At 45.3% G+C, this 26,916-nt stretch overlaps 1 protein-coding gene across 1 annotated transcript in view; it reads left to right on the top strand.

Moving 5' to 3' along the window:
• KIF5C (kinesin family member 5C) overlaps positions 1–26,916 on the top strand; it is a 163,193-nt gene that overhangs the window by 84,202 nt on the left and 52,075 nt on the right. The window contains exons 9-12 of the mRNA XM_060151509.1: positions 97–201; positions 572–720; positions 15,654–15,802; positions 26,525–26,700. Of these exons, the coding sequence (XP_060007492.1) occupies positions 97–201; positions 572–720; positions 15,654–15,802; positions 26,525–26,700 (579 nt within the window). The remainder of the gene's footprint in view (positions 1–96; positions 202–571; positions 721–15,653; positions 15,803–26,524; positions 26,701–26,916) is intronic.

Raw genomic sequence — 26,916 nt, 5'->3', positions numbered from 1 at the left:
TCCCTTCCTCCCCGCTTGCCCTCCTGTGAATTGGAATTTTCTCCTCTGTGCTTTTGCTGTCCTGTGCAGCTTACTGTTTTCTCTTCTCTCTGGTAGGTCAGCAAAACTGGTGCCGAGGGAGCTGTTCTCGACGAAGCTAAAAATATCAATAAGTCTTTGTCTGCTCTTGGAAACGTGATCTCTGCCTTGGCAGAAGGGACAGTAAGTGATCCTGTCCCCATCTATTCAATGATATTATGAGAAGTCACCTTTTGAGCTCGTGTACTCTCTTGGCCACACACCCCAGAGATTCATTTGTTTTTGTTCAGAAAGGGACAGGGGAAATCCTGGCTGTGGACGCCCTGCTTGCTGGGAAATCTAACCCATTAAAATGTGTGAATGGTGATGCTAATTTCGTATGACCCGGGTGGTCCCAGAATGGGCATTCTAAATTTTGGCAGGATCCAAAGACCAGGCAACAGGTTTTTATTTCACATGTTTCTAAGCCCAGCTCCCATCACTCACTTGCTTGCCTCTGTATTTTCTCTTTGAATGGGCTGTAACAGCCAATATGTTTTCTTTTCCTAAATAGAAAACACACGTGCCGTACCGGGACAGCAAGATGACTCGGATTCTTCAGGACTCTCTGGGCGGGAACTGTAGAACCACCATCGTTATTTGCTGTTCTCCCTCGGTGTTCAATGAAGCTGAGACCAAGTCAACGCTAATGTTTGGACAAAGGTGGGCGTGGCCTCTCGTAACCTATGCTCTGAGCTGGGTCTTAGGTGTTAGGAGTGAGCAGCGAGGGGCTAGGGTCAGAGAGGGAACAGAGTGGGGAAGCAAGCAGCCTGTTAGTAAATTGCATCCAGCAGGTGACCTGTAAACTTGAGACCTCATTTATTGAGGCCAAAGGAACAAGTATGTTTTAAAATAATGGGTAGGAATATGCCTATCAAAGGTATGATGTTGAAAAAAACAACTCAAACTTATTATAGATGTGATTGTTGGTTATTCCATGGAGTGTTACTTTTGTTCGTCATGCAGTTAAGTCTCTCAGGTTCACAGGATTTCAAGTGTATATAACTCGACTGGTAACTGCCAGTCTTGGTAGTATGATTAGTGGTACCACTACTACCAGTAAGCACTTCCATATTTGGGATCCATTGCAAATTTGCTTGATAGAATAACTGAAACTTAGGTGATTGTAGAGTAGTTGCATAAATATAAAAGGGTGGGGAGAAGAAATACTGATACTTACCCTGGGGGTAGGAGATGCAGCATGTATGCTGAGGAAAGGGGAGGGTGGCCACCCTCTTCTCACCTTCAAAAATGTCCGAAGGAGATTTCCTAGATGTCTGAGAATTTTACGAGGTAGGCAGCAAGGACAGTCAGTAATCCTACAACAGGGCTTCCCTGGTGGCGCAGTGGTTGAGAGTCCGCCTGCCGATGCAGGGGACACGGGTTCGGCCCCGGTCCGGGAAGATCCCACATGCCGTGGAGCAGCTGGGCCCGTGAGCCATGGCCGCTGAGCTGCGCGTCCGGAGCCTGTGCTCCGCAATGGGAGAGGCCACAGCGGTGAGAGGCCCGCATAACGCAAAACAAAACAAAAAAAAAGTAATCCTACAACAACATTCATGGGTATGGATTAGTTTGTTCCTTCCTTTCTTGATCTTCAGTCATGGTCTGTCAGTTCCAGGTGTTGAGCCCCATCCTCCCTGCAGGGCTGCCTCAGGTGCTAGTTCCCAGAGTGCTGGGGTGCTGTGGCTTGGGGCCATCTGAGCATCTTCCATGCTCAATGGGCTGAGCCTGAACCTGAGGTTGGGAGTTGTGGATTCTGCTGCTGTCATTCCCTTCAAACAACTGTGTGATCTTTAGACAAGTTACCAGTTCTCTGTGGGCTCCAGCTGCCTTATGCACGGAGCACTCCCTCCGCCTTCCTCCTGGGAGTGTGTTGTGTGGTTATGCCTGAGAAATCGTTTAAGATGCCTAGCGAAAGGCCAGATGGTGGTCGGCATTCTGAATGGGAGATTGTTACGGCTTGTTTAAACTGCATTAAACCCCAGTCATTTCCTGAACCCTCAACAGAACATAGAATTACCCAGTCATGGCACCTGTGGGATGTCTAAATAAATAATAATTACACAGAATGGTTGTAGAACTAATATATCTTTTAAATTGGATTTGGGTCCTTTACTTCCTCTCAGATCACTTCCTTGATTAGCACAATGCTTAGGTCAATGGATTGCAGTAGGATAACACCTACTTTTCCTTAAGGGTCACAGAATACCTATAAACCTGTATCTGTTTATGGGAAACGTAGAGGACTGTGGGGATCATCCTGCCTGCCCCATCTCTCCTGGTTTCTTTTTCTGTTCGTTTCTTGTTTTTGCGGTACGCGGGCCTCTCACTGCTGTGGCCTCTCCCGTTGCGGATCACAGGCTCCGGTTGCGCAGGCTCAGTGGCCATGGCTCACGGGCCCAGCCGCTCCGCGGCATGTGGGATCTTCCCGGACCGGGGCACGAACCCGTGTCCCCTGCATCTGCAGGCGGACTCTCAACCACTGCGCCACCAGGGAAACCCACTAGCACTTTTTTAAAGGAACTAGTGTGTGCCAGGCATGTCAAAATCCTCATAGAAATTCTATCAGGTAGGCATCTCTCCCCTTTGTGCAGAGGATGAAATTGAGGCTTTGGCTCCAAGCCATCCTGCCCCTGAGACGACACAGCCAGTAAATAACTAAATGTGCGGGATGTTATAGGACCGAGACTATATCATTTGACCCACAGCCTCTTCCATATGGGCTGCTTGATCAGGGACCTTGATGAGCACAGCCCTCTGGGGTCAGTTACTCCAGCTTTGAAGCTAAGCTCTGCTTCTCACCCATTTTTTTTCTCTCATTTCCTTCTCTTGGAGCCTGAATCTCCTTGCCTATATGAAGAAATATAATAACACCTACTTCTGATAATTATTGGGAGGATTAAATGAGTTGCTTCACTTTTTTTTTCTTTTTTTTTTTTTTTTTTTTGCGGTATGTGGGCCTCTCACTGTTGTGGCCTCTCCCGCCGCGGAGCACAGGCTCCGGACGCGCAGGCTGAGCAGCCATGGCTCACGGGCCCAGCCGCTCCGCGGCATGCGGGATCCTCCCGGACCGGGGCACAAACCCGTGTCCCCTGCACCGGCAGGCGGACTCTCAACCACTGCGCCACCAGGGAAGCCCCCGAGTTGCTTCACTTTTTACGTAGCACAAGGGCTGGCACAGAATAAGGTGTCCAGTGATTGCAAGTCCCCTCTTTCCTCCATCTTTCAACAGGCTTGGGAAAGTCATGGTCATGTATGGGACTGGACTGAACGTGACATAATGTACAAGGATATGGGTGTAATATAAGGATCAGGACTGAATGAAGTAGGAGTAGAATTAAATTTCTGGAATGAATGATTAAAGAAATCCTGCTGAAGAAGACTTAAATAGACATTTCTCCAAAGAAGATACACAGATGGCCAACAAACACATGAAAGGATGCTCAACATTACTAATCATTAGAGAAATTCAAATCAAAAGTACAGTGAGGTATCACCTCACACCGGTCAGAATGGCCATCATCAAAAAATCTACAAACAATAAATGCTGGAGAGGGTGCGGAGAAAGGGAACCCTTTTGCACTGTTGGTGGGAATGTAAACTGATACAGCCACTATGGAGAACAGATTCCTTAAAAAACTAAAAATAGAACTACCATACAACCCAGCAATCCCACTACTGGGCATATACCCTGAGAAAACCATAGTTCAAAAAGAGTCATGTACTACAATGTTCACTGCAGCTCTATTTACAATAGGCAGGACACGGAAGCAACCTAAGTGTCCATTGACAGATGAATGGATCAAAAAGATGTGGCACAGGGCTTCCCTAGTGGCGCAGTGGTTGAGAGTCTGCCTGCTGATGCAGGGGACACGGGTTCGTGCCCCGGTCCGGGAAGACCCCACATGCCGCGGAGTGGCTAGGTCCTTGAGCCATGGCCGCTGAGCCTGCACATCCGGAGCCTGTTCTCCGCAACAGGAGAGGCCACAGCAGTGAGAGGCTCGCGTACCGCAACAAAAAAAAAAAAAAAGAAAGAAAAAAGATGTGGCACATATATACAATAAAAGAAACGAAACTGAGTTATTTGTAGTGAGGTGGATGGACCTAGAGACTGTCATACAGACTGAAGTAAGTCAGAAAGAGAAAAATAAATACCGTATTTATGGAATCTATATATAGATATATGTAATCTAAGAAAAAAGAGAAAAGGTACTGATGAACCTAGGGGCAGCACAGGAGTAAAGACGCAGATGTAGAGAATGGACTTGAGGACACAGGGAGGGGGAAGGGTAAGCTGGGACGAAGTGAGAGAGTAGCATTGACATGTATACACTACCAAATGTAAAATAGATAGCTAGTGGGAAGCAGCCGCATAGCACAGGGAGATCAGCTCGGTGCTTTGTGACCACCTAGAGGGGTGGGATAGGGAGGGTGGGAGGGAGACGCAAGAGGGAGTGGATATGGAGATATATGTATACATATAGCTGATTCACTTTGTTATACAGCAGAAACTAATACAACATTGTAAAGCAATTATGCTCCAATAAAGATGTTAAAAAATATAAAAATAAAAAGACCTTTAGTATGCATGTTAAAAAAAAAAGAAATCCTGCTGATAATTTAGGATTCCAGGAAATAAATAGTATGTCAATTATATTTTCAAATGAAATAGGTTGGTCTATAATCTTTAGTCAGAGTCATCTGGATACTAGGCTCCATGAAGACAAGGACTAGTTTATTACCAGCCTCTGTTGTCCTAACAAGCACCTAGGACAACTAGGACACCGTAGGTGGTCAGCAGGCAAATGTTATCAAAATGAATGAACAGATGAACCTAATGCTTATTATGTAGGAATCCCTAGAACATTAGAGCGGTTGCTGAACTATGACACCATTATGTCCAGAAATTTGGTTGGGTTTCGATCTGGTTTGTTTTCCTGCCCTTAATTAGAAATGTGTGAAATTTTGTTCCCTTTCCTCCATCTTCGAGTTAGTTAATGGATTCTTCAAAGACGTCTAACTCCTCTGTGGGGCCAGTACCCGCTTTATTGTTAACTACACACATTGAACCCAATTACACGCAGACATGAGTCTGAACATCAGATTAGACATGGTATCTGATAGCTAATGAGATTAAGCACTATGAACTCAGAAAAGACTGCCGGGCATCTCCCAAATTCAGTATAACGAGTGTTCATGATATTCTTGTTGCAGGGGTGGCCAAACCTAAGGGCAGCATGAAGTTCCTTAGTTCTTGCCACGTGGTTCTTTCAAGGACACGAAGAAAGTCCATGTTTGTTGCTAGGCTATACTGTATTGATGTTCTGAATAAAACAGTAGTAGGTCCTTTGATACAGTAGAAACATGACAGAGTATACAGATGCCTGAGGGCAGCAGAGAGTCAAAAAGCCGTCCTCTGTCAGGAAGCTGAACACTTCCTGCTTTAAGGGATGGGGACTCAAATTAGAGCACTTTCACCAATTTTTCTTTTTCATCTGGCTCCCAGAGTTTCATTTCTTAGTCTTTAATTAGTCTTCCAAAGTACTTTTTTTTTTAAAAATAAATTTATTTATTTACTTATGGCTGTGTTGGGTCTTCGTTTCTGTGCGAGGGCTTTCTCTAGTTGCGGCAAGCGGGGTCCACTCTTCATCGTGGTGCGCGGGCCTCTCACTATTGCGGCCTCTCTTGTTGCGGAGCACAGGCTCCAGAGGCGCAGGCTCAGTAGTTGTGGCTCACGGGCCCAGTTGCTCCGTGGCATGTGGGATCTTCCCAGACCAGGGCTCGAACCCGTGTCCCCTGCATTGGCAGGCAGATTCTCAACCACTGCACCACCAGGGAAGCCCCCCCCCCTTTTTTTTTTTTTAAATGAAGTGCTGTCAGGCATACTGAAACCTTTGGAGGAAAGGTAATGCATTCTTTTTTTTTAATCTTAATAAATTTATTTATTTATTTATGTAATTGCTGCATTGGGTCTTCATCGCTGCACTCAGCTTTCTCTAGTTGTGGTGTGCGGGCTTCTCATTGTAGTGGTGTCTCTTGTTGCAGAGCACGGGCTCTAGGCACGTGGGCTTCAGTAGTTGTGGCACACGGGCTCAGTAGTTGTGTCTCGCGGGCTCTAGAGCACAGGCTCAGTAGTCGTGGCGCACGGGATTAGTTGCTCCGCGGCATGTGGGATCTTCCCGGATCAGGGCTTGAACCTGTATCCCCTGCATTGGCAGGCGGATTCTTAACCACTGCACCACCAGGGAAGTCCCCAAAGTACTTTTATAGCACTATTCAAAAAGGTTATTTTTAAGTTTTAGAAGTGTGGAAATCACCCAGTTAACAATTATCAAATCACCCAGTCATGGAAGCCTATTTAATGTACCTGATTTGTGATGGTAATGAGGGAAAGGTGGGTCCCCAGGGGGCAGACCAATCAGTTTAGAAAAAGCCTGAATCAGCACATTGTTGACACCAAGAGTTTGATTGATCCAGCATGAATAATTCAAAGGCTTTATTTATATGTTAAATGTGAAAGGAGAATGGATAGTTTAGGAAAAGTAATATTCTTCTTTCTTTTTCCGATATGCACTTTTTGAAAAACCTCTTGTGCCATTTCATGCTCAGTTTAGTGGCAGCTGGATTAGGCAGAGCCTGGGTGGTGTGTGTGCAAAATGCATGTCCCCAGAGCATAGCAACAAGTTCCCTGCGGGACTAGAGCAAGCACTTTGGCCAAGGGAGATGCTTGGCTGCAGGTTTGACATAGGATGGAGAAAGAATCAAATCACCCCCTATTGGAGGGCCTGTTGCCAAACACCAATAGGGTTAATTTTTGCTCTTGGAGGAGGAAACGCTGTGGATGACAGTTAGTTTAACCAGATGCCAAATCTTTACCCAAGCTGGTCATTTCTTAATGTTTCTCCGGAGATTAAAATTTTTCAAAAGACAAAATTTAAAGCTTTTAATTTCTCCTTCCCTACATCCCTGACTCATGGGCAGGGAAATGGCCTTACTGGGAAACGGAAAGGTGCTTTGTGGCAGTCATGTGTCCAGAAGAAGGTTAGGTGTTTTATATGGGAACTAGGACCCAGAGCAGATTAGAAGGTGTGATGGTTTTATGTGTTAACTTGACTAGGCTGTAGTAGCCAATTATTTAATCAAACACTAACCTAGGTCTGAAATTTTTTTGTGGATACCATCTACCATTAGTTGACTTTAAGTAAAGCACATTATCCTCCATAATAGGGGTGAGGCTCATCCAATCAGATGAAGACGTTAAGAGCAAAAACTGAGGTTTTCTGGAGAAGAGACTGCCTCAAGACTGTAGCATCGATTTCTGCCTGAGTTTCCAGTGAGACAATTTCAATAGATAGATAGATAGATATCCTCTCTGATATATAAGATATCAGATATATAAGATCCCTCCCCTCTCCCCTCCCTCCCCTCCCCTCCCCCCTCCCCTCCCCTCCCCCCTCCCCTCCCCTCCCCCGTCCCCTCCCCTCCCCCTCCCCTCCCCTCCCCTCCCCCCTCCCCCCCCCCTCCCCTCCCCCCTCCCCTCCCCTCCCCCCTCCCCTCCCCTCCCTCCCCCCTCCCCTCCCCTCCCTCCCCCCTCCCCCCTCCCCTCCCCTCCCCCCTCCCCCCTCCCCTCCCCTCCCCCCCTCCCCTCCCTCCCCTCCCTCCCCTCCCCTCCCCTCCCCTCCCCCCTCCCCTCCCTCCCCCTCCCCTCCCCTCCCCCTCCCCCTCCCCTCCCCTCCCCTCCCCTCCCCCTCCCCTCCCCCCTCCCCCCTCCCTCCCCTCCCCCCTCCCTCCCCTCCCCTCCCCCCTCCCCTCCCCTCCCCCCTCCCCTCCCCTCCCCTCCCCCCTCCCCTCCCCTCCCCTCCTTCTCCCTCCTGTTGGTTCTGTTTCTCTGGAGAACCCTGACTGATAGAGAGGGATGCCGGGCTACCCTCTTCCACCCCACAAGAGATCTCAGTCTCTTTCTCTCTCTCTCACGCAACACCATTCGCCATGTGGAATCATACATTACAGATTTATTCTATGCATTGAAGGTGTGGGTTTGTCTAGAGCTCCTTGTTCAAATGCCACTGCTATCCTGGAGAGGGAAAGAAAATGCTGAACACAAGAGATTGGAAGGTACCAAGAGCAAACATCTTCCTGGCTGTTCCAGGGGAGGCCGAGGTAATTTGAAGAAACTCCAACAGTATGTAGTTTCTATATCATTTAGAACTGATCTTGGCCAGAAAGTACAAATATAGGCAATTATTCAGGAAATAGGTGGGGATGGGATTTAACAGGACATAGAGTGATGTGAACCAGTGGTTCTACGACTTCCCCGCTTCAACAAGGGTTTGATTCAAGTGCCAAATAATGGTGACATCACATATGGGGGCTTAATGAAGGTGGTAGAAATGCACACGATCAGTAATCTTGGAAGCCTGGGCATGTGGTTCTGAACAAGCAAATTGCGAGTTCAGTGACAGAGGAACTGAGAGGTGCTGAGGAGGGACATAACAGAACACGCGAGGACAGAGGGGTAGAGTCTTCCGTTGCCATCCTTCAGTGGAATATGTCAGTGTATCCTTTTCTGACGTAACTGTGTTTGTATGGAGATCTAGGTGGAGTATGTACTGTGGTCTCTGCTCTCTGTCTGCTATGCTTGGTCTGCCTTCTCCAAAAATGGTTAACATTCATTAGCTTTGAGATCTTTTAAAAACCGGATCCTGGTCCCTCCCTATGGGGAGAAGAGATATTATATCTGGTGCAGGCCTAGATCGTATTATTTAAGTGGTACTTATCTCTCTAAAGAAAGCTGAAACAAAGAAAAAACTGCAAAACAGAAACCCTGATCATTGTACCTTTAAGATTTGACTCATTCCTGCTAAGTAGGTCTTGCTATTAAGCTGTAAACCTAATATCAATTAAGGTTCTTCCCCTAAGTAGCCTTTGGTTAGGATTTTGCTCAGTGTCTGCTGTGGTCATAGCTTGTGGAACAGGCATTTATTTCTGTATACAGCTTAGGGGATCTGGTTGAAAAACCAAACTGAGGATCTCTGAAAGTGAAGACCCAAGATACTTTTGTGCTCCCTTGTGAGTGATGAGGTCACACTGGATTAATCATATGTTAGCAGAGTGAGATTGACCCATAAAGATGATGAATGAGTAGTCAGTTCATGGCTATGGTAAGGCTCCTATGGATTATTGGGTTTTTTTCCTGTATCAAGGAGGTGATGTCTCAAAACTATGGGGCTGGGTGGTATTGCTATTGCTATATAGCTTCAGCTAGAAAAAATGATAAAACCTGCCTTAAGAGCATTTCTTAATTTCTGCTATCCCATCAATTTTATGTTTCCTTGTTAGCTACCTGAAATCCTTTTGCAAACCAGGCTGAGCAGGAAATGCTCATGGGTCCTGGCACTGTGTCCTGAGTGCCCAGGATCCATGTTTATTCACTGTGTTTGAACAGAGGGTCCAGATGTAACGCTGCTTAGTGTGATTGACAGCTAGCACGTATGTGGAAAATACCAAAATAAAAGAGCAATGAGTATGAGAGCTGGAAGACACTTGGACATGCTCTACAGTGAACAGGGCAAAAACAAAACAAAACAAAAGAAAACTCATCAGACCACTAGCTAATCCACACTGGCGGCAAAATTAGATAGAACCTAATCATTAGGCCCTTTTACTCTGTAGATTTTCCTAAAGTTCATGGTAAGAAGCAACAAGAGATTATACGTGTTCATCATCCTTTTATTCTAGGTCTCTTGTGGGAGCAAGGGACCAAGACACTCTTTATTTCATTTTGCAAGGTTGGTTTCAACGTCCTACATAGGAGAATATTTGTTCTATTAAAAAGAAATAAATCCAGGCACAGAAGTTCAGTATCTCTCTTAGTAACTCTTGTTTCTTCCACAATTTAGAAATATTTGTATCTGACTTGATTTCTTTCCACATCAATTTATTTTTCTTAACTTATTTTTGTTGAATATAGCATACATATAGTAAAATACATTTAAGTATGCAACTCAGTTAAAATTTAAATATACATGTATATTCACATGTAACCACCACCTGGCATCTTAGAAGCCTCTCGTTGAACCCTCCCAGTCAGTACCCAACTCTCAAGGGTAAGTGTCATTCTGACTTCTGTCAACTTAGATGACTGTTTGCTGTCTTTGAACTTGATACAAATAGAAACATGCAGTATTATTTTGTATCTGGCTTCTTTTATGCAACACTGTATCTGTGAAGTACACTACATTGTTAGGTGTAGGAGTAGTTTAGTTTTCATAGTTAGATAATATTTTGTTGTATGAATATGGCATGTATGTATCCATTCTACTGTTGACGGTTATTTGTATTGTTTTCAGCTTGTGGCTATTATAAATGAAGTTGCTGTGACATTCGTTGTCATGTCTTTAGGTGAACATATGTCCTCATTTCTGTTGGTTATATACCTATGAGTGGAATTGCTAGCTCACAGGATGTAAGATATTTAGTTTTAATAGATAGTACCAAAGAGTTTTCTAAAATGATTGGAATAGCTTATACTCCCTCTAGTAGCAATTGAGTATTATAGTCACTGCACATCCTCATCAACACTTGGTATTATCAGTTTAAAATTTTTTAACCATCCTATTGGGTGTGTAGAAGTATCCTGTTGTCATTTTATTTTGCATTTCCCTGAAGGCACCCTTTGTGGGTGGTATTTATTGGCACTTCTTTTGTGAAGTTCCTATTCGGATCTTTGCCCAGTGTTTTCACCCACTGTCTGCTTTTTTTTCTGATTGATTTATAGGGATTATTCTGGATAAGTCCTTTGGCAGATATATGGATTGTTTATATCTTCTCTCACTTTGCAGCGTATGTTTTAATTCTTTTAATGGTGACTTTTAATTAAGAGAGGGTTTTAAATTTTTATGAAGTCAAATTTATCTTTTCTTTCTATTCTATTTAAGAAATTAATCTTTGCCTACCCCAAGGTCTTAAAGATACTCTCCTGTTTTCTTCTAGCAGCTTTATTGTTTTACCTTTCACGTTTATGCAAATGATTCATCTGTAATAGAATTTTTTATATGTTACTGGGGGAGTTGATAAAGATCGTCACCTCCACCCCTGCCCCAGCACCGTGTACTGAAAGGACCATCCCTTCCCTCTGTGCTGTATGCGCACCTTTGTTGTAAATCAAATGGCTACATAGCTGAGTGTCTGTTTCTGGATAATCTATTCTGTTTGTATTCTAAAGTTTCTGGACTATTTAATCAGTTTCAATTACTGTGGCTTTATAATATGTTGATATTCCATCCTCCAGCTTTGTCCTTCAAAACTGTCTTTGCTATTCTCGGCCCTCTTTATTTTTATTATAAATCTTAGAATCAGGTTGTCAATTTCTACAGACACATGCAAAACTCCTGAGATTTTATCTCAGATTATTTTAAATCTGTAGAACACTTGTGGGCTAATTGATCTCTCTCCCATTCAGTGTTAGCTGATTTCTTCATGTTCTACCTTTAGGGGGTGGGGAGGCGTGATGTTTTTGCCTCATCTGGGACTGAATGGAGTCTGTCTAGGACAGCAGCAGGAGACGTAGTTTCCCACCATTGTTCTCAGTTCCAGATGGGAGTTGGGTTGTGTATCTTCCATCTGCTCCTCTGGATTGTTTCTGTACCATCTCTGCTCTGCTCTGTGCCCTGGGACAGTGACCAGTCTGGACAGCTACAATGGGCTCCCTTGCCTCTGGCTTCCAGTTAGGTTCCACCAATGGGGAGGGAACATGGGCAGGCAGTCATAAGGAGAGGAGAGAGTGAGGTCAGGGTATTAATTTCTTGACTCCTTCCCTGAAGGGTCACTTTGGGTTGGCTGTGTTCTTAGACCAAAGACTGTTACAGCTTCTACTGGGAAGCCACCTTCTTTTTTTTAAGGGTTAAAATATTTTTTTAATTTGTTCTCTTCTTAAAAAATTGAAGTATAGTTGATGTACAATATTATATAATTACAGGTGTACAAAACAGTGATTCACAATTTTTAAAGGTTATACTCCATTTATAGTTATTATAAAATATGGGCTGTATTCCCTGTGCTGTACAATATATCCTTGTAGCATATTTATTTTATGCATTGTGGTTTGTACCTCTTAATCCCCTACCCCTATGTTGCCCCTCCCCACTTCCCTCTCCCCACTGGTAACCACTAGTTCGTTCTCTGTATCTGTGAGTATGGACAGCCTTCTTCTTATAGCTCCCTCCCTCTGGGACCCCTTTAGCCTAAGGGTGGTAACGGCACCCCCATCACTAATGTGGGGTACCCATTATCCCTTGTTATTTCCCATCACCCTTCCCATACCTTTGTTAAGCTCTTCCCAATTTGAGTAGACTATCTCTTGCCAGGACTCAAATTACTACAGAAATGGGAGAATGGGGAAAAAAGAATTTTCTCAACAACTTAAAAGAACTTTGAGAATGAGGTTCAGCTATACGAGGGATAACCTTGTTGGGTCCGCTCACAAAATTGGACTTGTGGCTAAACCTGCCCGAGTATAGCATAAAGGCTCTACTCTTCTCTTTCTAGTATCACTGGAAATCAAGAGAATCTTTATGATGTAAAAAGTAAGATTAGTAGCCTTGGACTTCCCTGGTGGTGCAGTGGTTAAGAATCTGCCTGCCGGGCTTCCCTGGTGGCGCAGTGGTTGATAGTCCGCCTGCCGATGCAGGGGACACGGGTTCGTGCCCCGGTCCGGGAAGATCCCACATGCCGCGGAGCGGCTGGGTCCGTGAGCCATGGCCGCTAAGCCTGTGCGTCCGGAGCCTGTGCTCCGCAACGGGAGAGGCCACAACAGTGAGAGGCCCGCGTACCGCAAAAACAAAACAAAACAAAACAAAAAACAAACAAAAAAAAGAATCTGCCTGCTAATGCAGGGGACACGGGTTCGAGCCCTGGTCCAGGAAGATCCCACACACCGCAGAGCAACTAAGCCCACGCGCCACAACTACTGAGCCTGCGCTCTAGATCCCGCAAGCCACAACTGCTGAGCCTGTGTGCCACAACTACTGAAGCCCGCACACCTGGAGCCCATGCTCCACAACAAGAGAAGCCACCACAGTGAGAAGCCTGCGCACCACAACAAAGAGCAGCCCCTGCTCGCCGCAACTAGAGAAAGCCCGTGTGCAGCAACAAAGACCCAACGCAGAAATGAAGGAAGGGAGGGAGGGAGGGAGGGAGGAAGGAAGGAAGGAAGGAAGGAAGGAAGAAATGTTAAAAAAAAAAAAAAAGATTAGTATCCTCAAAGTATACCCTTAAATGTCCACAAGCATTTCAGCCATAGGTTATTGTTCACTTTCTTACTAACCTAAGTTGGTAATGGATGCTGCAGTGTTTGTGCTTGTATCTGAGAAACACCCACGACACTGCCTGAGGATGTTAGAAGGTGAGGTGAAAGTGTCAAATCGGCATAGACTTTAAAGTAGCAATAAGATTGCTGTTATTTGAAAAATTAGAGTTGAAGCACTTCTGGGGACAGCAGCCTTAAGCTACAGTGAGTGAGGGAGAATTACACTGAAATGATTACATTGAAATCATTTAACTCCTCTTTTGACAGTTGGGTTATTTAGTTGTCTGCTTTAGGAATTAATTTTTGGAATGACGTCTGCAGCACTGGTGAGGACTGCTGAATTTCTTTCACTGTAATAGAAATCATGTCCAAAATGTCGTTTCATGACAACAGCAATTAACCCGAATCACACATCAGATAGTGCCAGCAAATGTGACAGGACAAGAACTGGTGGGAGTTTAAAATGAAAAAGTCAATAGCAAATAAAACAGGATATCACATATTTTTAAATGAAGTTTGTACTTCTTCAGAAGTATGCAATAAGTGGAATTCTGCCATCGTCAATTTCCTTTTTTTTTTTTTTTTTGTGGTACGCGGGCCTCTCACTGTTGTGGCCTCTCCCGTTGCGGAGCACAGGCTCCGGACGCGCAGGCTCAGCGGCCATGGCTCACGGGCCCAGCCGCTCCGCGGCATGTGGGATCTTCCCGGACCGGGGCACGAACTCGTATCCCCTGCATCGGCAGGCGGACTCTCAACAACTGGGCCACCAGGGAAGCCCTACTTTTTTTAAACATCTTTATTGGAGTATAATTGCCTTACAATGGTGTGTTAGTTTCTGCCTTATAACAAAGTGAATCAGTTATACATATACATATGTCCCCATACCTCTTCCCTCTGGCATCTCCCTCCATCAATTTACTTTTTAATTGGACAGATCTGCTTATGTGTTCATTTTTGTGCATAAGTCAGTGAATCATGTATTTGGTTTTCATTACTGGCTGGAGCCCCCAGTGCCTTAACTCTCACTTCTTGCTCCATTGAGATACTGTCCAAAAATGCACTGTGGCATCACACTCCATCCCAGGCCATCCATCCTAGGAGGCCACTCCATCTCTTATACCCCAAGTGGCAAAATGGTGTCCATTAGACATGTCTGTTTGTCCCACACATCATTCTGAAGAATTGTCTTAAGCTGGGAGATACAAATAAAAATCTTAATTTCTGACTTTTCTTGAGAAAAGTGGGCCCTCCACTCGTACTTGGTGACAGTTGCCTGTGTGGTGGGGAAGGATGTGCCTGGCAGGGAGCCACGGTCTCACCTGGCCAGGCTGAGTTCATAAAGTGACCCACCTGTCTCGGGTGTCATGTGTTGGCATGTGTTAAACACATCAGGGATGATTCTAGGTACCAAATGTGGGTAAGAGAAACAGCTGATTTGTCTGTGTATTTATTGGTATGAGAAACTGTAAGCTCCAAGGCCAGAGACCTTGTCTCGTTTGTCTTGGTATATCCCCAGTGTTTCATAGTTAACTGAATTGAAAGAAAGCTCTACTTGGGCAGATGAATCTGGTAGTGGTATGTAAGATGCTTAAAGGAGGATGCTGAATGTTTGAAAAACGCTATAACCATAAGTTGTTACTGAGAACATAGACCAAGGTGGTGGCAGAGGGAATAGAGAAAGACCCCAAGAGATAATTCGATTGAAAATGCTGGGACTTCCCTGGTGGCGCAGTGGTTAAGAATCCGCCTGCCAGTGCAGGGGACACGGGTTCGAGCCCTGGTCCCGGAAGATCCCACATGCCGCAGAGCAACTAAGCCCGTGCACCACAACTACTGAAGCCCGTGCACCTAGAGCCCGTGCTCCACAACAAGAGAAACCACTGCAATGAGAAGCCTGTGCACAGCAACGAAGAGTAGCCCCCGCTCGCCGCAACTAGAGAAAGCCCGTGTGCCACAACTAGAGAAAGCCCATGCGCAGCAACAAAGACCCAACGTAACCATAAATAAATAAATAAATTCATTAAAAAAAAAAAAGAACGAAAATCCCATGGGATCTAGAGACTGGCAGGAAGTAAAGGAGAAATAAAAACGGAAAGGTGAGTTTAGAGCCTTAGGAATAATGGTGCCATTAATACAGCTAGGAGGGTGATAGGTAAAAGTTTCAGGGTCCCTCGTGCTCCCCAAGTCCCAGTCTTCTGGCGTGAAAGGAATTTGAGGCTTAATTATATTCATGATTTAGCAAATGCTAGTAGCTATGCTCAGACTTTTTCCCTTATGTTTTTCACCCCAGGGCTAAGACCATCAAGAATACAGTCTCTGTGAACCTGGAGCTGACAGCGGAAGAATGGAAGAAGAAATATGAAAAAGAGAAAGAGAAAAACAAGACGTTGAAGAATGTTCTCCAGCATCTGGAGATGGAGCTAAACAGGTGGAGAAATGGTAAGGAAGAATGAGGCATGAGCGTGTGCTTTTTTTCCCCCTACAACTGTTGGCATCCTGGGGCACTTGGGAAAGAGTGGATGATGGTGGAGCTTGGTCCTGCCTTGCAACCACCTATGTGAACAAGCAGATATTGTCTTATTCCCTAGCACTCATCCCCACCCCACCCCATCACTTGGCTGATGTACACTCTTTTTTTTTTTTTTTTTTGACCCAAACTCCCCGATGTCTTTCGGGGGAAGGGTTTTTAAATTTTTTTTAATTTTTTAAAATTTATTTTTTGGCTGCGTTGGGTCTTTGTTGCTGTGTGCGGGCTTTCTCCAGTTGCAGTGAGCGGGGGCTACTCTTCGTTGTGGTGCGTGGGCTGCTCATTGTGGTGGCTTCTCTTGTTGCAGAGCACAGGCTCTAGGTGTGCAGGCTTCAGTAGTTGTGGCTCGCGGGCTCTAGAGCGCAGGCTCAGTAGTCGTGGCGCATGGGCTTAGTTGCTCCGCGGCATGTGGGATCTTCCCGGACCAGGGCGCGAACCCGTGTCCCCTGTATTGGCAGGCGGATTCTTAACCACTGCACCACCAGGGAAGCCCCTGACATACATGCTTAGTGTGGGCAAGTGACTGTTTACAAGGTTCCCTTAATCTGTTTGCAGTGAGATGCGCCTCTATCACTGTAATTCACTCCCTGGTAGCCATATTTGAGGTTTACAGGGCAGTGCCCAAGACTTTGGGGGCTCTGATTGCTTTTGATTAAATGAAAAATATCATTCTCTCCTATGTGAGTCTTATAATCGATTTGGGGTTAAAAGTCACCGCTGGCAAATATTTGCATTTTTATTTGCCCAATTCATCCTCATGCTCTGCTTCTTCAGAGCCAGAAATAGGGGATTCCTGAAGAAACTCTGTCCTAAAATGGAGCCTTAAAGGCTTGTTTCGTGACTCATTTTTCTTTTTCCCTGAAACATTCTCTTTGGTTCGTTCTGCTCAAAGAAAACATCTCAGAGGGCTGACATGCAGTGGTGGGTGGGTTGTGGGTGAGGTGCTGAAGAAGGGTTTCCAGATCCAGGCTCAGACAGATTATTTTAATGGTTTTCGCTTGGTGACGGAGGTTAGAAGGTAGCAGTCCCCCTTTTTTTTTTTTTCACTGAAACAAGGCAGCTTGGTGTGTGTGTAGGGGAATAGTGGATAGTTGGAGGTTGTTCTTCAGATTCTCTGCTGCTGGGTTTGGTACTTATTTCGGGTGCTGCATCAGATCTCAGTCTTGGGTAAGTGCAGGAGCCTAGGGATGGCTGTGCAGGTTTGGCAGGTAACCTGCCTGCTTATAACTGCAGAGTTAGCAGCAGATCATCTTGTGATTATATGTTTGCCACTGTTTTTGCTAGGAAGGGTGGGGTGTCCATGAGCTACTGTTCAATTGAAAAAACAATTACGTGGGCAACCAGGATTCAAGAGAGGTTCAAGAAATGACCTAGTAGTCTAAATAACACAATTCTTTTCTTTTGGGGAGATTTTCTAGCTGCACAAGTGTTTTGAAAGCTGCTGGAATTATTGAATAATTCAGCACCTGCGGCTGGTGGATGATTCCTTGCAATTTGGCAGGAGTAGGAAAGTGGGGAGGAGTGCTTGGCAAGGCAGGGAGTGGCTGTATGAAATTTTGTTCTATTTCTGGGATTCTCTTGGGTCACTTCTCTGCTGGGCAACTGGAACATTCAGTAAAGCCTTTTGACAAGGGGAGGGGGAACTGGCCTTAGAAACACTGTGGTGTGGGCAACTAACCTTGTGTTTTTCTTTTCTTTCCTGTCCTTTGCCAAGCTCCAACCCTCCAGTTCTCCATCCCTTAGTCAGCTGTCCTCTGGGGTCTGCCCACTGCCCTGTTTGCCTAACCCACGCTCATGCCTTGCATCTCTTTTGGGTACTGTCCCCTGCTCTTGGATTGCTCACTTGACATCATTTTAATTCTTTGTCCCACCTTGCAGATCCACTCAGATATTTACTGTTTTCCATGCCCTATAGGGTGAGATCGTACCTAAGCCCTTAACTTACATAATTCAGGAGAACTAATGTATGGTTTCTGACACGTGATAGACTTTCATAAATGTCTGTTAAGTAAGCATGTGTTTAATGCAGTGCCAGAGGTTAAAGGGTGAGCAGTCAGGCATGGTCTCTGCCCTCACGGAGCTTACAGGCTGGTGGGGGAGATAGTCTCCAACCGCGACGAATGACCGTGTGATGCTAGTCTGTGCTGTTCATCAAGAAGGGAAAGTATAAGGTGCTAAGAGTTCTTACAGCAGAGGGCCCTGAGCTTGACTCAAGTCAGCAAAGATTTCCCCCAATAAGTGACCTAGGGAATAAGATCTGAGAGAAACAGAGCAGTTAGCTGAGCAAAATAGGTGAGGGTGGAAGTGCGGGTAGGGTGGGAGGAGCCAGGTTTACAATGACGCTGACGGGGCGGGAGTGATGGCCAGTGTGGAGATCTGGGGCTGGGCGAGACGGACTGAGATGGGTGAGAGAGGGACAGGCAGGCCCGTACAGGGCTATGTAGTCCTTGTTCAGGATTTTGGTCATTATCTTGGAAGCAGTGAGAAGCTGCAGATCGTATGATGAGATTTACATTTTTGAAGATCCATTGGTTGTGTTGGAGGATGGACTGGAGGGTGTGGGAGGAGGGCTAGGACCTGGGGTGGTCTTCCAGAGATGAGATTATAGTCGTTGAATTGAGAGACAGGGCAGTGGAAAGGGAGAGAGATGGACGGACCGGAGACATATTTAGGAGGTGAAATCAGCAGTGCTTGGTGAGGAGTAAGCCGTAGGGAGAGAGAGTGTCAAGTTTTCTAGCTTGCTGAGTTGGATGGAGGGCAGAAGTGCTCCCTGAGACAAGAAACACAGGAGGAGAACCAGAAGGGAGGCGAGGGAGGTGAGAAGGGAGTTTGAGGTGCCGATGTAACATCCAGGTGAAAATGCCAAATAAGAAGTTAGGTCTGGAGCTCAGGGGAGCTGCCATGGATCTTCTGGAGGTAATTGAAGTCATAGGTAGGGGTGAGGTCCTCTATAGACTTCTGAAGAGAGGAGAGGGAAGAGAAGAGGAAGGGTCTTGAGAGACCCCTCCACTCACCCCCACCATTACCACGTAATCACTGAGTGATTAAGAGTAGGGAGATCGCTGCAGCTCTCCTGTCCGGCAAGCTAACACTTTGTTTTTCTGGAAGCAAAAGTTTTCAAATGTAGAGAACCTACTGTAGTGGTATAAAAATGTCAGGCAGGAAAGGAGACAGGTGGAGGCATGGTGGAGTGGTCCTTTGACCAGGTATGAATGAAGAACTATTTTAAGGATTAACTGCACATCCAACAAAACCCGGAGGCTTTCTGTCCTGTTCCGAGAGACTAGGTGTTTAATCCTCCGGCAGCCCTTGAGGCAGGATGGGAGACTCGCCCTAGGTGACTCCACAGGGCGCTTGACTCCTGAATTCATTCTCTTTCCCTGTGGGTGCAGCCTGTGTGCTGCCCTGGTGGTTTGTGTTTAGGCCACGGAGATGAGTGTGAAAAAAAGGGACTGGAATTCCTTCCATGGTGTCCCGTGCACCCTGATTCCTCATGGTCACGAGGGCACGGCTGGGATGTGTCAACTAGAGAGCGGGGATTTTGAAAGGTGGAGTGGAGAGAAGAGGCAGTGCCCTCCACTACAACCCAAGTGGCAGGATATTTCCAACTTGCTTCTGAAATTTGGTACGCACCTTGGTTCTAAACGTGTGGGAGGGCAGCCGCTGAGTTCGCTGCGGTGACAGCTACGCATGGATATTCCCAGGTTGCAGTCAGAACGTGATAAAGGAGCGTTGTCAGCTGCGTGCACCCTCCCTAGGGAAAGAGATTCCTTTCCTCGCACAGTGTTTACCATTTAAGAATTTGGCTGCCCCACCCCAGCGGTAGGAGAGCAGGAGAGGAGGAGTGGAGCAGGGAAAAGCATGCATATGTGTGCATGCCTGTGCTTTTGCCGGTTTGCTGTTATACAGAATGAGGTAGGAATACAAAGGAGTAGGAGAGGCAAAATAATATGATGTCTCAGCGGCCAGTTGGGCCCAGGCAGATACTGTAAATAAGTGAAGAGCGGTACGTCTGATACAGTTGGCCACAGGAGAGAGCATTCCCTGCCCAGTCATTCAAAAGCCATGAAATACTATCCTATTACGTGCCTGTAGGCTGGTCCTCACCCCATCCCCACCTATATTCTTATAGTGTAATGGGCTACTTCCGATGCAAGCCTGGCGGTTTTCTCCACTGGGTGTAGTAGAACATTGATTCTCAGAACATGGCCTGGGACTCGTAGTAATGCACATACCACACCAAGCCTTAATTCATTTCTGCCACTGCCATTCAGGCAGCGTGGCCCAGGGCATGTGCGTGGGAGCTTAAGGGGGGGGTGTCACACCTTGTTTTTTTTATTTTGGTTTGTTTGCGGTACGTGGACCTCTCACTGTTGTGGCCTCTCCCGTTGCGGAGCACAGGCTCCGGACGCGCAGGCTCGGCAGCCATGGCCCACGGACCCAGCCGCTCCGCGGCATGTGGGATCTTCCCGGACCGGGGCACGAACCCGTGTCCCCTGCATCGGCAGGTGGACTCTCAACCACTGCGCCACCAGGGAAGCCCTCACACCTTGTTTTTACAAAGCAGGAGTGGGGAGAACCCTCCACTCTCCTGGCTCCATTCCCCACTGGGCCAGTGAAGGTCCTGCCAGCTTAAACAAAAAGAGAAAGCAGGGAACTACATTCAGTATCTTGTAATAACCTATAACGGATAAGAATCTGAGAAAGAATAGACGTGTATGTATAACAATCACTTTGGTGTATGCCTGAAACTAACACAACTTTGTAAATCAGCTATTCTTCAGTTAAAAAAAAAAAAAGAAGGCTATGAGTGACTCACAGAACCGAAAGAACAGCTGAGGAACTGGGCTTATAAGGGGCCACACCTGGAGTGGATCCCCTCTAGATGTGTTTCCATCCTTGTCTCGTGCGTTGGAGACCCAGAGGCCCTGGAGAGTCAGAGGATACTGCGCTGGGTGGTGTGCTTTGGGGAACGACAGGACACCCTGTTGTGTTGTCTGACCAAGACTACATGCACTGGAGAGGGTAATTCCTCACAAGGCAGTCAAGGTGCTGTTGTGAGAGTGGCTGTTGAGTGTCTGAAAAACAACACATGTCCACCACAATCTCCTAGTGACATCTTGTGGGCTAAAATCGACGGGCAGTCTTTCTGCAAATCTGGAGGCTCTGTTGGCAACTGTAGCCTCATGGAAATTTGTTCAGCCTACTTGCTTAAGGACAGATAGAGGGAGTGGGCAGCTGTCAGAAATAGGATCTTTCTTTTTTTCCAGCTCTGTTGCTTGTTGATCGGACGTACAGAAAGGATTTGAACCATCCTGTAAGTGGGGATAGATTTAGGTAGTTCAGCTTCCAGTTCACCGCTGCCCCCTCCTCCTCCTCAATCCATCAAAAAGACTCTAGACAAGAGGATGGAGAAGGAGGGCTGAAGGCCCAGGGGCATGATGCTTAGAGAGGGGTTGAGTCCATCGTTCCCAGTCTCTGCCAGGTCAGTCATTACACATGCCCTCTTCTCTGGTACTTCTTTGAATTTTGTTCTTAAAAAAAATGATAACTTTTTACAAGGGCTTCAGTCAGAAAAAGAGGCCCTGAATATCCAGGTGTCAGAAGTGCAGGGAAATGACCTGATGAAACTGCATATCTGCAGCATCTCTTGCATAATATAATATTTTCTAACAGAGTGGATGTAGATTTACCCCATCTGCTGAAGTCCTGCAAAGAAATTATTTCATCACAATCTGAGAAGGTGTGGAAAAATCGGCAATCTCTAGAGCAGATTTGTTCTCCAGACTTAAAACCTGCCAGGCCAGCAGGCTTGGTTCTCCAAGTAGCTAAATCTGTAACCTCGAGGCTGATGGGGGCTCTGTGGAACTGTGCAGCCTCCGTAGTTCGGACCCAATTTGCTTTTTTTGGCATTAAATATGTAGAAGATGCTGGCCCCCCTCTCAGACTCATGATTATTGTAGAACTTCAGAAGTTAGCATTTCATTTGAGAGGTCTAATTTGTTAGGCCCTCTTCCTTCTTTTGAGAGCACAACGAAACACTAATAGAAATACTGATCGCTAGGAGAATCGTGTGGCCTGTTTAAGAAGAATGTAAAGAGGATGCTGAGTCCTGGGTGACCAGTTTATTAGAAAAGTACTGTAGAAAGGATTAGAGAATGTCTTAAACTTCTTACAATATCTTGAGGAAATAGGGTAAAAGATGCTCTTTGAGTGCAAAATAATCCCATAAAGGAATGATTTTTTTTAAACCTCCCATTTATATAATGACATCTTGTATCCAGCTGCCCATCTGGCAACTTAAAGGTTTCCTTTTCGTTTCTTTGATATAGAAATTACCTGCCATTAGGTCTGCCACTGGGCCTGTTTAATTGGTGTTAAAAGAGAGTGGCTCCTTTGCCAGATCTGGTCTGGTTTCTGGCGGAAGCGGTGAGTGACCAGCCAATCTTTGCCCTGGAGCTGCAGAGAGAAGCCAATTACCTTACTATGTTCTCCAGAGGCTGTAGGGACTCCATTTATGAAAAGGATAACTAGCTTGTTGCTACTTCATGTGTGAAATTTTAATGAATTACTGGCAGCCTAATGGTTTTCTTTCTTTCTTTTTTTTTTTTTTGAAAAAAACAAAACCCCCAAAAGCCTGTTTTAGCATTTTTTAACTAATAGCACTAACAAGAATTTTTGATTAGTCTGTCATTCTTGTTTATTGCGATTGATGGATTTCTACTTCTTGTGGAAATGTTATTTATGCCCTCTGGGGGGTTTTCATTTTATAATTAAAGTGCTCTGCAACCTTATAGGTATGCTCCAACTGAATGCTCCGGTGTACACACAAATCGTTTTAGTCCTTAAAGGTAATTACATCTGACAATAGGAAATTAGGAAATGCCAGAATGCTTATGTAAAAAAGGGAAATGTTTCTTGGGGGGGGTGGGAGGCGGAGTTTTCATTCTAAAATAGCAGATGCTTTACAATATTATAAGCTCTTTCCTTATAAATCCTCAAGGGATAAATTAAGAGAAATTTGCTTTTCATGCAAAGGAGAATAAAAATAGAGGCTAATCTTCATTTGTGATCCTTTTCTTGTTCTCCTGCCTCCAGATTTTAGGGCATTATTTCTCCAGGGTTTGTTTGCAGCTGTCTTCTGTATTACAATCAGTTATTCCATAATCACCTCATGGGGGCTTCTCCGGAGACCCTATCCACTGCATTGCAGGGAATATTCTCCATTAATGCTGTGAGATTGCCATGGAGACAGATTGCCTAGTGTCAGGTCCTTCATAGTGCTGGGAATTTACAATCCCCAGACATGTCTGTGAGCTGGACAGTGTAGTTACCAGGGACGCTTCTGGAAGTCATTTGCTCGGTCCTTTGAAGGGCAGCGGTGTTTGGGAAAACCTGTTCTTGGTTCCTCTCTGGGCAGGAGCTGTGCTCTCCCCCAGACACCCTCTGCTTTTGTTCCTGTGTGTTGCTGCTTTGTTCTTCTTGGCCTGAACGGCTGCTGCAAAAAATAATACTGACTGCCTGACCTTTAGAATAAAAACTGGGATGGGCTCGCTGTTTAGATGTAGTTTTGTGGGGAACATGTTGATGCTTCGATTCAGAGACTTGTTCAAGGGAAACCAGAAAACCTGCTATAGGTTTCAAATATTGTTTTCACAATAATAAAAATAACCCAAGCTAGTGGGAAGCAGCGGCATAGCGCAGGGAGATCAGCTCGGTGCTTTGTGACCACCTAGAGGGGTGGGATAGGGAGGGTGGGAGGGAGATGCAAGAGGGAGGGGATATGGGGATATATGTGTACGTATAGCTGATTCACTTTGTTATGCAGCAGACGCTAACACAACATTGTAAAGCAATTATACTTCAATAAAGATGTTAAAAATAAATAAACCCTAAAGGCACTACTCGTATGGCCGTATTGTATTTTTTGGGGGAACTGAGCTCTAACTACCAAAGGTATTGTGAAGACCCCAGAAACACTAATCTCAGGATAAGTAAAAGTGATATTTTATCTGCAAAACCTAAAAAGTTGACAATTCGTCAGGAAGAGGAGGGGATAAGAGATGGACTTTTGTGTTTTTTACATATACTAGTTTAATTAATCTTTAGAACAGCGCTGTGTTAAAGGCATTGTTATTTCTTCGCCTTTACAAAAAGCGAGAGGTTAATCAGGAAATGGCTTGATAGGTGGCTTACTGTCCCACTGACCATGTTTATGCGGTGTCTGTCGGTCACTTTCAGGTGCCTCAGAGCAGTGTTGGCTAGCTTGTTGAACCTCTCTAAACTGGGACAACTCTGGAACTTTGTAATGCTATAACTTCTCAGTGGAAGACGAAGGCAGCTTTAGGGGTAGTCAAGCCTGTGACTTTTGGTTAGAGCAGGTCACCCACTGCTAGGTTGTGGGATTCATTTGTCTGCCCACCCAGACAAACGGAAATACACACTGGGCAACTCCTTAGCTCACCCCAACCTCACTGCCTCTGTGGCCATTTGGAACCAAAGAATGCAGGGAGTATGTCCTTTTCAGATGTTTTTGTATCTTACCTCTGGACTTGGGCTGAATTGGCCTGTGGACAATATGACTGTATTCTGGCTGGTTTCTGGTCTAGTGCAGTTAAGAGTTTCATCTTCGATATGCTTTAGCTGGAAGATCAATTCATACTGCCCTGGATTGCCCTGTTCACAAATTTCAGAAGCCAGGATTGAAAAATTAGAGAGAGAGAGAGTCATGATCCGAGTGGGGGAAGGACATTTACCAAAGTGTTAGTGGTGAAATTCTCTAGAGAAGGAACAGAGTTGGGAGGTAGAGGAGAAGGAGGGCGAAAGTTTTAGTATATACTCTATGGTTAAAAAAAGATATTTACATATATATTTTTATAATTTTATATATATATGTCTTGAAGCACACACACACAAATCCTTAGGAACTAGAACACGGTACTGCTTTTATAGCCCATGGACATAGCAGGCTCTAGATCATATAGATCCTTTCATTGGATGAAATCCGGTCTGCACACTAAGGTTGTTGATGATGCTTCAAACCAGGAATTGGAACTGAATGAAATAATGATTTGGTTCCGATTCAACTCAAAGGCTACTCAGATATTCTGGTTTTGTTTCAGGTCAATAATTTTAGAAAAAAGCTTAGGTGTACAGCACAGTGTAGTTGAGCTTCAGAAGAAAAAAAGGTTGGCTCAGTTGTATATTCAGCACAGTAATCATTTATTCCAGGCTTTGCTTCAAGTTGCTGCTTCACATGGAACTGTGATACCGAGGTGAGATCATTGAGTGTTCATTGTATTTGACGTGGAGGCCTGTGGTACCTTTGTGATTATCAAGTGAGATAATGGAGTCTTAGGCAGCAAAGCTAACCATCACAGTGCTTTGTTTATATTGAGATAAATGTACACAATCAGTGTTCAGGTGGGTTTCTTGAGACTTGATATATACTGTTCATGAAGCCATGGATTAGTTCAGTTCTTCTCTCCTTTGTTTTGGGGTGTCTTTTTTTTTTTTTTTTTCTGTGAGAAATTCCCTCTGGCTCAGGACAGTTTTCCTGGGGAATTTCCACAGAACGCATTTTACGGGCTGAGAACTGGGTGAGGTTTGGAATGTTGCAGACACTCACTGATTGTAGCAAACTGAGTGTGAAACTGATGGTAAACATTGTGATGGAAAAGTATGTTTGGTTTTGGTTTGCTTTCCAAGAAGATATTTAAAAGACACAGTTGAGCCACATGGTTTTCATAGACTCCTTTTTATGCAGTCTGTCTTTGCAAGGTGGTTTTCTTGTTGGGGATAGCCGTTGACCAGCTTGAGAACGTCACCTTTTCCCTCAATTTGCGTTCACATTTGGTACTACTTCCTTCGAAGGCCCCATAAATGCTCCTCTGCAGACCGAGAAGCGGTATGCAGAGTGTCTGCATGATATTCTAGATGGGCTGCTTTTTCTTTCCTGGGATTACCTGATATCATAAGAAATTATTCTATTTGAACTCTCCAGTTGAGACAATTAATTCTGACTTCCTGGAGGAGAGAGTGGTAGTGGGACGTGTGTTGGTGCGATGTCAGTCAGAGTTCCCGGGTCCGGGGCTACCCTGACTTCCTGTTTCAGAGTGAGAGATTCTCAGAGTCTGAGGATTGGGGCCCTACGGTGTTCTATTAACAATGGCAAATTTGTTCCTTGATTTGGCTCTTTCTATTAATGAAACAGTAACCTAATTAATTGTAATTAGGATGCCTCAGAGGTCTGTTTCCCTTTGAATCAATCGCTAGAGAGAATATGAGTCTAGTAAAGCCCTAGCATATTCCTCAACAAAGAAAATTGTATGCAAAATTTCTGGGTATCGCTGCAAAGTTGGAGAGCTCGTGTGGTTGATGTAACCAGTTTACTTCAGTGATGCATCATGGGAGAGGGAGTGTTACATAGTCTCCTTCTTCCTTAGACCCATTTTGGTCAATTCACTGCGACCTTTCTTGTCAAATAGAAAGAACACAAGCTATAACTCTATGCAACAGCTCCTTAGTCTGTCCTCTGTGTCTTTTTCACGGGAGTGACTATTTTTGGACCTCTTCCTGGAGGGCTGCACGCTGAATTTCTTCAATCCCTAACTCCTCTCGGCTGTGCTTTGCAGGAGAAGCTGTGCCTGAGGATGAACAGATCAGTGCTAAGGACCAGAAGTCCCTGGAGCCCTGTGATAACACCCCCGTCATAGACAACATTGTTCCTGTGGTTGCTGGCATCTCCGCAGAGGAGAAGGAGAAGTATGATGAGGAGATCTCCAGTCTCTACCGACAACTGGATGATAAGGTCTGTAGTCAGAGATTATAGACCTCACACTGGTACAAAAACTAAAAGCAGCAGGTCCTAGATTTACTGGCTGGAAGCAGCTCAAGCCCCCCAGAACTGATGTAGGGCTGCAGACTGATGTTTGTGCCCGTCTTCCTAGTATTTACCCTAGCTCTTCATTGGGCGGACTCAGGGAATTGGATTCACGTGGAATGGAAACTTGATCGGAAGAGTGGA

This window comes from Lagenorhynchus albirostris, chromosome 6 (assembly GCF_949774975.1).
Source record: "Lagenorhynchus albirostris chromosome 6, mLagAlb1.1, whole genome shotgun sequence".
Lineage (NCBI taxonomy): Eukaryota > Metazoa > Chordata > Mammalia > Artiodactyla > Delphinidae > Lagenorhynchus > Lagenorhynchus albirostris.
This window is presented reverse-complemented; position numbering and strand designations above follow the sequence as displayed.